The following is a 12,304-nucleotide window of genomic DNA, read 5'->3' as shown; positions in this document are numbered from 1 at the left end:
CACACACACACATATATATATATATATATATATATATATATATATATATATATATATATATATATAAGTTTGTATATAAGTTTTATTTCATAGCAATTTATTTTTCATTTTTAAACTACCAAATTAGTTATGCTGTTATTATTATTATTATTATTATTATTGTATAGATAAATATAATAAATGGCCAAACACAACAACAATAAAAATGTGTGCATTTTATTTTTTTGTATTAATAATAAATTTTTGTATTTTAATTTTTTTTTTTTTGAAAAAATAATGGTTAGAAAAAAATCGTAAATTTTTGTTGTTGTTGTTTAATATTCTGGTCGATAAATATCAGGGATCGTCTCATATATATATATATATATATATATATATGTAAGACATGTGAAAAATATTTAATCTAAATAATAAATAGTTATATGTTTTTACTTAAAAAACATTCTCACATAAAATATATTTGTTTATATATGTTGTCCACTATTAGAGACAACTGGCATTAATTACAGTTTCCTTCATTCTAAGACATATTTACTTTACTTATAAAACCCTATATATCACAGAATATAATGTCAAATAAAAAGCACTTCCCGCGCGCTAATTGAAGCCAAATTTGATTTCAGAGTAAAGTATCTAATAATAAATCATAATTAATTGGTACCAAGTTTGCACGGTCAATACCCTCCAAGATATTACAGATAATGGTTAGGCCTTCCACTGTTGCATCAATACTTAGTACTCCAATGGAGTACTAATGCAACAACAAATCTGACTTTTGATTGGTAACTTCTATAGCAATACGCCTCAAACTAATTAAGTATAAAACCTATTGTCCATGAGATCACGGGATCAGATACTTGATTCAATAGAAGTGATCCACTCATTGACACCACTTATTACCCTATTTTAATACTTTATAAACTAATTGTGTTTTAATATTATAATATTATAATCATTGTATTTAATCCAATTGTTTTATTAGTTTAATAAAATATAAACTTATTTTAATCAATTAAATTGTCTCAAATTATTACCATCATCACCATCATCATCATCATCACCAACTAGTGGACTAGTGGTTAACATACGACTGCAACAAAACTTTTATTATATAATAATTATAACTTTTAAAAAACTGCTAGTCTTACATATATTATACAAGTATTATACATATTATACATATTATATATATATATATATATATATATATATATATATATGAGAGGCCTATCTTTTAATACCTTTAGTATGGGAAGTGGTGTCAAAAAAATAATACATAATAATAATAATAATAATAAAACTAAACATTCCCGTTGGGAATATTATATATATATATATATATATCATAATAAAAATTAATACAATTTTATCATTACTATAAAAATATCTACAAATATAAAAATGTTGTAATACATATATACATATATGTACATGTATATACAGTATATACTGTATATATTAATATATATCTAATAAAAATATCAATTTTGAAAATTGCTAACTAACTACTAACTATTAAAATACTAAATAATTTTTATATATATATATATATTTATATAAATCATTTTATTTAATTTAAATTACAAATTTATTTATTTATTTTTGTTGCTGTATCTCTCAATACAATTTATATATATATTTCAACCATCATTTTATTTTAAACGATTTTTGTGTATAATAATAATAATTATTATTATTATATGATATGATATTTGAATTACTAATACAAATAATGATGATATTGAGGATATCTCGGAAAATGTATTTATGATTTGAAACAAATAATAATAATAATCATCAAAAAAAAATTTTTGATTCAAAATATATAGATTGATATTTGAGATATAAATTGTTTTTTTTCAATAGTTAAGAGATATTTGATATTATTGTGTATATTATATATATATTTAACAACTAAAAAAACATAAATATGGTTAAACTAGTTATTATAAATAAAAATTGTTTTTTAATACTATAAGATATTAGTAGTATAGATAGCAACACAAAAAAATAAATAAATTACTATAAAAATAGTCTATTAAAACACTATAACCGCAAAAATAATTTTATAATAATAAATAAATTTATAATTTATTCATAATATACTGTATAATATTTAATGCAGTATAATATACAGTATTTTTTATGATACAATTATTTGATACACAAAAAACTAAACTTAAAAAAATTAAATGCAATTTTTTATGCATGACTTTTGAATTTAATGGACAGTTGAATATGACTTATAATTTTTTTTAAATAACTTATAAAGTGAAATATATATATATATATTTATATTTCACTTATAAGTATATACTGTATTTATATTTCAAATATGATTTTTTATCGCTAAATATAATCAAACATTTAAATAAAAAAAATATATTTTTACAATGATTTTTAAAGAGAGAGAGAGAGAGATTAGGATCAATTTATTTTGTTTGTTTGAATAGTTACCCATTATATTACTGTTATTTATATATATATATAGATAGTTATACATAATATATATATTATAATATAATTTACAATATATTATATAAATATATATATAAAAAATAAGTGTTTTTGTTAATACATCATAAATGTATTTAAAATATAACAAACAAATAAATAAAAAATATGTTAATCTTTTTTTTAAAAAAAATAATTTTAAATGTATTTTTCGTAAATAACATGAAAATTATTTAGATATTTAACTGATATTATATATATATATATATAATATTATATGAATTTATATCATATAACATATCATAAATATATTACAATAAAATTTTGTTTGTTTTTTAAAATAAAATGCTTATAAATAACTTATTCACTAAATAATTATTTGAAATAATCATATTTTGTGATAATATTTATTTTTATTTTTTATTTATTTTTTTGGACATTTCTAACATATTAATAACCTAAATAAATGAGTTAAAAAAACAATTTTATAATTTAAATATTATTCAAAAAAATAAAATAAAATAAAAATATAATTTAAATTATTATCATTGTCAATCCATTTAATTATTATTAGGGGAAAAAATACTAATTTAAATAATTAATATATATATATATATATAAACTGTATATTATTTGAAAACACCCTTTAAAATAAAATAAACTAAATTTATTTTATTTTATTTGCTAAATAATTACAAAAAATAATATTTCAATGTTCATGTTTGACATTTTTAAATATTTATTTTATTTTTATATTTTGTTAATTTTTTGTTTGTTTGTATATTTAAGTTAAACAAAACAAATTAAGCTTTTAATTTAATGGTAACCGTTATTTTATTTTATTTTTTGGGTGAATATTTAGTATATATATAGTATTTAAAAAAAACTTTTTAATAATAATAATAAATTTTATTTTAAGTATAATAATTATAGTGAATATTATTATATTATAGCTCTTGAGATAAATTATTGTAAAGAAATTATTTTATTTTATTATTATTTTTTTGATGATTATTCACAGTTTGAATATAATTTTTTTTATTGTTATCATAAAAAAAAAGTTTTTTTTTGTTATTATTTGTTATTCAAGATTTATTTATTTTTTAAATAAATACATATCTCTTTATTTAAAATAAAAATAGGTATTTAAAACTTTTTTTTAAATATATATATATATTTAGATTATTAATCGCTTTTTTGTTAATAGTTAAAAAAGCAATCGTTTTAATAATAGGTTTTTTAAAGATATTTTTTAAGTACTTATTAAGTATTATTTGTTAAATAATTTTTTTTGTTATAAAAAAATTTATGAATATTTAAATGCAAACAAAATTTTTTTGTTGTTGAAAAAATGCTTATATATTAAATACAGGTGTACTCATAGATATAGTAATAAATTAATTATTTATATATATTTATTCATATATTTTGCAATAAAGTTTAGTACAACACACACACACACAACAAAAATTAATAGTTTTAATTGTTACACATTTTTGATATTAATATTAATTAAAATTAATTTTTATTTTTATACAATAAATTATTTTCTTGGCTATTATTTTGCACAATTTAATTAATAATATAATTATTTTTACTATATATTTAGATTTATATATTTTTTGAATAAAATATTACAAATATTTAGACAATATATATATATATATATACTGTATATATATATAATAACATAATTATCACTAAACAAATATATGTATTGTGTGTTTAAACAACAAATAATGATAATAATAATAATATTATTATTATATAAATAATTTATTAAATATTTGATTGTTATCTAAATATTTGCTAATTCATCGCTAAATTTTTGGTTTTTTTTTTAAATTTTGTTTTTTTTTTGTTTTTTGAATGACTTCTAATTTAAGTCACATATTATTTTCATATAATTGCAAATATCATACAATAATAGCACATGTATTGTCTAAAAAAAATAAATAAATATTATCAGCAAAAATGTCAAATAAAACTATATATATATATTTATATACAATATATTATGTATTATTAATATATATAAACGGTATATACAAGAGATAAGACAAGAACCTGAGGAATAATAATATCATATAATAATAATAATAATAATACAAAATAATTATAAATAATTATATTAAACATAAATCTGAGGGTTGAATGCTCTCAACAAAACTTTTTGTTTTGTTTTTTACTTTATTTAATATCAGTGACAATAAAGAGATCTAATTAACAGATTATTTATATATAAATTTATCAAAACATTTCCTCTAAATACTAAATACTAAAATTATTTAATATATATATATATATATATATATATATATATATATATATAGTATATATGATATAATACCTGTATTTAATACCAATTATATGTGTATACCGTAACCAAACCTAATAATAGTTAGTACTGTAGTTATAATGTGAAACTAACTAAACAACAAAATTATATATAAATTTATATATACTGTATATATATATGTATATTAAAAAAAAAGTTTAGTCATTATAAACAATTGGTTTTAATTGTTGTATTAATTTTTTTCATTCATATATTAATATATATATATATTTCATATATTCTGTATATACAGGCGCTGTCGTACATATGAAAACCAATGGCACCAGTGGTCAGATCATAGCAAACACTACCACCGCCAGCACAGGTACTACCGGTGCTTATTCAGTGGACAGTAATCTAAGCCAACATAACAAAGTCATACGACCTCATCATCATCATCAGCAACAACAACAACAACAATATACCAGTTCTCTATTGCCGTTGGATAAGCTAAGCCAACACCAATCCCAGCACCAGCACCGAGATATCAGTTCAGCCAATAGTCAACAAAACAATGAGTCCACGGCCTCATTGCCAGCCAGAAGTAGTTCACGCGCCTCGTGCGCCACACCTGTCACTGTAAACAACAACAACAACATCAATAGCAGCCAACAACAACACCATCACCAGCACAGCCCCAATAGTAGTAGTAGCGGTGGTGGTAGATGTGTAACACCTGTAACCATCGTAAGGACCAACCGATCGACAACACCAACACCTGCTCCTGTATTACAGTCGATCAGCACATCTAACAGTGTTAGTGGTAGTAGTAGTAGTAGTAGTAGTAGTGGTGATAATCGGAACAGTTGTGTTCAACAACAACAACAAAAACTACTAACCAATGGACACCATTTGAATGAAACAATGAGAACAACTACAACTACTACCTGTCCATCATTAACAACAACAACACCAACAATCATTAACCGAAAACAATCGGATATTAATGGTTTGCCATCAAAACCGATAGTGAATGGCCATCATCATCATCAGCAGCAGCAGCAACATATCAAGCAAGCGGTCAATACAACTACGGCAACGTCGTCGGCACCGAAACCGGCCGAACGTATGTCGTTGGTGTTGTCGTCGCCGACAGCTATGGTATCGCCGAAAAACAATATGAAGACAACGACGACGGCTGTCAACGACAACAAGTCGACGGATAAATCGGATACCGACGGCGGCAGTGGCAACGGTAGTGGCGGTAACGGAACACTTGGACGCCGGGGTCGGCTGACCACCGAAGACCTGTTGATTATAATACACAACTCGAAGAAGAAGCACAACATCAAGACTGAACCGGAGATAATATTGCCGAACAGTCCGCCGTCCAGTCGGTCGCATTCGTCGGCGTCCAATTCGCCGCCACAATTGGCGTCACAACAACAATATAACGGTCGGTTTACGCCTAGCCTACAATCGCCTACCAGTCCTCCTAGTCGTCTAACACCGCAACCGCTACCTAATGTTGGCGGAGGCGGCGGAACAACACCCGACAACCAACGGCGCAGTTGGAACGGTTCGGATACAACGGGAACCACAAGTCCGACAGGCAGTCAGGCCGGTTCGCGTAGGAGTCTGGCATCGGATCGATTGGGACCGCCGAAACCGACCACAATGAACGACTTCAAGCGGCTACTGTCGCAGACCCGATCCAATAGTTTTACCAGCGATCGTATGACGGCAGCGGAAATATTGCGGGCCAATGCCAAACGTCCGCTAACACCGGTCATCAAATGTATTACTAGTTTTGTCGGCAGTGCTACCGGCGGCGGCAACAAAAATCGTGTAACGCCTTCACCGGCGCCTACGCCCACATCGCTGTTGACGCCCAACAAACTGTCGTCTACTAATCGGACGACGCCGACAATGGTCGGATCGCAGCCGCCGCCGCCGCCCATAATCAACTCGGCTATCAACTCGAATACACCGAATCTGGTTAAACCCCGTATCATCAATGGCCGTACCGGTGGTGGCGGCGGTAGTACCGGTAGAGGCCATCATCATCCGGCGTCCTATCGATTGGATAACGTTGTCTGTCAGCCAATACTGGAAGATTCGCGCGAAGATCTAACAGACGCCGATCGCCGATCGACAAAAAGTGGCCATTCGTTAGCGACAACAAACGGTTCGCATCATTCAATTAATAGCACCGGTAGCCGTGGTAATAGGCAATCGGCAATAACTGTTGCAAATAACTATAACAAAGTGCCGGCTAATCCCCAAAGTACTAGTACTTGGGTTTAAGCTATTTAGTAGTACAGTAGTGATGTTATTATTATTATAGTAATACTAGTAATACCCGTCCACCATGACATCCATGTCCATCATCATCATCATCATAGTTATCATCATCACCCACCCCCGCAATTAGTATCAACGTGTTAAGTGCACATACAAACAATACATATAAATACGGTATACATAACATACCGGAGCTTGTGTTCAATTTTTGTTACTATACTATACCTATCTATCTCTCTATCTATTTCTATATCCCTATCCATATCCCTGTCTCTCTCTCTCTCTCTCTCTCTCTCATCTCTATTCTCATAACATTTTTAAAAAATTTTTTTATAGTTATATTTATAAATATCATTAAAAACTTTTTTTTTATTAACAACAAAAAACAATTAACACATTTCTCATTGCATAATATAAACAACAACAACAACAAGAAAATTATTAAGTTATGATAATATACTGTAACTAAATATTAAGCTATTACTGTATATAATACAGTATTATATACAACACCAATATGTTTATCAACAACTAAACAAAAAAATTTTTTTTTTATTATTATGTTATGGGAAATCATATCATCAGCAAAAAAATCTATATATATATATATATACAGTATATATATATAGTAATAATGATAATAATAATAATTAATGATATCATAATTAATTGTATTGAGGATTGACTATGATTATGATGCGGTTCAAGTTCATCATATAATTAAACATATCTATAGTCTATCTATTGATAATATCAATACACATACCGTTCCCCATCACCATCAGTTATACCTATACATACCATTAGATATATATATATATATATATATATACATACTATAGATTTTTGTTTTGTTTTAATGGTTTTCAAAAAAAAAATTATGATTATTAATTGATAACAACAACAACAACTAAATATATATATATATATATATATAAAACAATCATTAATTACTATTATGTTTTATATAATAATTATTATTATTTAAAAAAAACAAGTATTCAGTTAATAACACCATTAGGTTATTATATAATGATATATAAATCCCATCCTATTTTTGTTGTGTATATTAAATGGGATGAAATTTTTTAAACAATTTTATTTTATATATATATATAAAGAGATTAAGAGAAAAAGCTATTTATATATATATATATATGTATCCAAAAAAAATTAACAAAAAAATTAGTTATTAATTAGGACTTCAAAAATTGCTGATTAAATAATTAATACCTTTTGGAAAAAATAAAAACATTTAATAATAAAAAAAATTTATTTGTGGGACACCAATAAATAATACTAATAATACTATTGATAATAATAATAAAATTATCGGTAATTTTTTTTATTGATAATAAAAATTATAAAAACAAAAAATCTGTATTTTTAAACAAAATACTTATAATATATTGTTAATAATAATATAGTAATAAGTATTTAAATAAATACAGATTTTAATCGTTTTTTTAAATAAATTTTTTGTTGTTGTATTGAAAATAATTTTTTTTATATTAGATAATAATAATTAACAAATGATTTATAAAGTAATTTTTGTATTTAAAATCTAAACTTTTAAATACATGAATAAATTACTTTATATATATATATAAACAATTTTTGAAAATAATTTTTTTATTAATATTATATCATTATTAATAGTATTGTTAACTAATATTTATGTGTGTGTTCCCAATAATAACTATTTATTTTTAAAAGTTTTTATTTAAAATATATATATATATATTATGTGTGTGTGTGTGTCCTAACAAAACAATTTTTTTTAAATAAAAAAATCTATGAAAACAAATTTAATAATAATATAATAATAATAGTTATAATAATAATAATACTATTTATGTTTCATTCATTTTCCTGTAAAAATAACTATTAAAACAAAATAATAATATTTTTATTTTGTATTATCTTTTAGCTCTCTCTCTCTCTCTCTCTCTCTCTCTCTCTCTCTCTCTCTCTCTCTCTCTCTCTCTCTCTAATGATTTAAAATTCAAATTATATATTTTTCCTCCAAAAAACAACAACAATAATACTAATAATAATAAATAAAATTGTTTTTTCTCTGGTTATCATAATATTTATGTTTCTCCACAAAAAATACTTATAAAAAAATATTTTGTATTATTTTTGTTGTTGTTTTGTTTATTTGTTTTTTAATTGTTATATAAAAAAAAGCTGAACCCATAATATTATAGTTATTTTTTTTTTGTTGGTAAACCCAAACCTACAACAAACAAACAAATAAAAAAAACTTAATTTGAATACTTGATTATATAATAGATAATTAAAAAGTTTTTTTTAATTATTATTTATAAAAAAAATAATAACATTTTTTTCTATATAAAAAAAATTTAGAAAAGTTTTTTATGTAATATAGAGTTGTTTATATATATATATATTAAATATATTATTATTAAACATTGAAAAATAAATATAAAAATTGAATATATATATATATTTTTGGTAATTATTAATTTATAGAAATTTTATTATTTATTTTATATATATTTAATTATTTAGTTAGTATTAATAGTATATATATATAGAGTAATTAACAATTAAATTGGATTTTTTAAAAAAAAAAGTATTTGTGTATATGTTTTACACACACACTGTAGTTATAATTAACAAATTTTTTTTTTAGATAAAAAAAATCTCAATTATATATATATACAAAATATTACTAACAATTTACAAACAATTTTTTGTATTTAAAAAATGTTTTCTAATTAAAAAAAATTGTATACAAATCTCATTATATATACAGTATATATATATATTTAAAACAAAAACAAAATGTTTGTCACTTATTTTGTACACATGTTTTTTTTAATTATGTATTTATACTATTATATATATATAATATTATATATTTTATAAATAAAATAAAAATCATTGTCTTTGAATAAAACATAACATTTGGTTTTTCAAAAAATAATTATTAATTTTTGTTGTTGTTTTTATTTATAATTAATTTTATTTATTATTATTATTATTATAAATAACTAATTATAATTACATAATTGAATACAGCAGCAAACTATAATGTATATAAATATTTAATAATAATAATAATAATAAATTATTTATTTATGGTAATTATAATTAAAATGATAGCAATAAAAAAAATAAAAACATCATCATTATTATTATTACTGTAATATTAAAATAATAACTAAAATATTAAAGTTAAATATCTCAATTAAAATAATTATAATAATAAAAAAATAAATAAAATATATATATATAAACTAAAAAGTTTAAACATAAATTTTATTAATATTATAAATATTATTAATTAATAGCATTTATACAAATTATTAAAAAACTAATTAAATATATATCAGATATATAAAAAAAATAATAAATAAACATTTTTTTTAAATAACAAATAACTTAATTATTATATACACATATATATTGAGATAGAAAAAAATATTTAAAATAATAATCATTAGTTAACATATTATTATTAAATTATTATTTAATCAATCAATCAATTATTACGTCAATAATAATCAATTCAATTGAAATCAATCAAAAATTCATGATTACATAAAAATTAATACTAATTAATATATATTAATAAATAGATCAATCAATAAAATAATAAAACAAACATTATATCTATTGATGATATATATATATACGGTATATATACTGTATATATATATAAATATCTGTATATATACTGTATATCAAGTGTCCAACAGTTGATACAAACCGATAATCACACAACTGGACAGCAATAGTGTACCGAAACTGATTATCACATTTGAAACCAATCGTTTAGTATATTGATTCACACGATTGGCTAATATTAGTTCAATAAAGGCATTCAGTATCCATTGGCCATCCAAATAGATACAGGGAACTACATTGAAAACGGCCAGTGCCAGCGAAAATGAGATTATATACCTATATTTAAAAGCAAAAACAAATTAATACAATCACCATCAAACTGATCCCCGATGCAAAAACACAACAAACCTCAACAATGTTTCGTAGTAATGGATCACAAGCAGGGGTAGTGTTGTCAGCTTTGGTTTGTATTTGACTAAAATAATTGATTGGTATAACTCTGAGGGCGATCCCCAAAACAATACGTTCGGCCGACCCTGGCGTCGGATACGTATCAATTTTGTACTGTTATAGTCGCCGACGGGTCGTACACATTGGTGATGGTAATAGTTATTGTTGTTGACAACTGGTTGCTGTTGTTGTTGATGATTATGATGGGATAATGACTCCTGTTGTCTACTAGTGTCCAAACTGTTGCCGCCGCGCAAACAATCGGCACTTGTATTGCATGTTGTAGGACTAGTGTCCAATAGTTGGCGCACTGGTAGACAAATAAAACGACGACTACCACCAATGGTACTGTCCAATGCTGATGAATAGTTATTATCATCTCTAGTGTAAAAACATAAACTATTTTCACTATTTATATCACAACACTGTTGCTGATGATGATGATGACTACCACCACCACCATTGCGTTGGCCATTGGTGGCCACTGGCGCCGCCGACTTTCCACTGCCACTATAAGTTAACGACTCTTTTTTGATAAACTCTTCATCAATACAGTAGCCGTCGCGTGGATTGTTGGCAATGGACAGTAGACATTGTTTCCAATAGGTTATGTCCAGTATGTGACAGTCGTCGACACCGGTAATCAGATCGGCCCGTCTGAGACCGTTAGGACCGGCAGCGCCCGACATCTACACACCGATAAATAAACAAAATATATATTAACCGATTCAGTGGACACACATAGACACCAAATAACATACCGGTTCAATATAGGCAACAACTACACCGTTGTTCGGCTGTGTATACAATGGACTCAATACGTACGGATTGATTACTAGTAAACCGATGGCCATAGCGGCCAGTGTTATATTATTCCAGACGCCGGCCGTAAATATTTTCAATTGATTCCAGACATTCAAATTCAGTACCTGTTCGGTGGATAGGTTGACAAAAGCGCCGGGTATTATGATAAACATAAACAGTCCGAAACTATGCATACGGACACCTTCGCGTAAGGCGGCCACCGCGTGGCCGGCTTCGTGATAGATGCAGCTGATGGCCAGCGATAGAAAATAGTAGACAAAGTCGGACATCGGTAGATTGACGCCAGGAATCTATACAGATTAATCTTTAGTAAGACAAACAATCAACCAATTGGTTACTTCGGGAACCAATTGGTTACTTCGGTAACCAATTGGTTACTTGGTCAACCAATTGGTT

General features: G+C 24.8%; 2 protein-coding genes across 2 annotated transcripts in view; one reads left to right on the top strand and one right to left on the bottom strand.

The window, feature by feature from the left end:
- Positions 1–7,326, top strand: part of LOC128956536 (serine-rich adhesin for platelets-like) — a 28,679-nt gene extending 21,353 nt beyond the window's left edge. Inside the window, exon 5 of the mRNA XM_054302257.1 lies at positions 5,046–7,326. Coding sequence (XP_054158232.1) covers positions 5,046–7,039 — 1,994 coding nt within the window. The 3' untranslated portion in view covers positions 7,040–7,326. The remainder of the gene's footprint in view (positions 1–5,045) is intronic.
- A 3,412-nt stretch (positions 7,327–10,738) lies between these two features.
- The window catches only part of LOC128956534 (membrane-bound transcription factor site-2 protease-like), a 2,603-nt gene continuing 1,037 nt past the window's right edge, over positions 10,739–12,304 (bottom strand). Inside the window, exons 2-4 of the mRNA XM_054302254.1 lie at positions 11,845–12,198; positions 11,042–11,772; positions 10,739–10,969 (exon numbers count right to left, since the gene is read on the bottom strand). Coding sequence (XP_054158229.1) covers positions 10,750–10,969; positions 11,042–11,772; positions 11,845–12,198 — 1,305 coding nt within the window. The 3' untranslated portion in view covers positions 10,739–10,749. The remainder of the gene's footprint in view (positions 10,970–11,041; positions 11,773–11,844; positions 12,199–12,304) is intronic.

This window comes from Oppia nitens, unplaced genomic scaffold (genome assembly GCF_028296485.1).
Source record: "Oppia nitens isolate AA-2021 unplaced genomic scaffold, nextdenovo-longstitch-racon4-pilon3 scaffold30_pilon_pilon_pilon, whole genome shotgun sequence".
NCBI lineage: Eukaryota > Metazoa > Arthropoda > Arachnida > Sarcoptiformes > Oppiidae > Oppia > Oppia nitens.
Note: the sequence above shows the minus strand (reverse complement) of the source record. Positions and strands in the feature narration are given on the sequence as shown.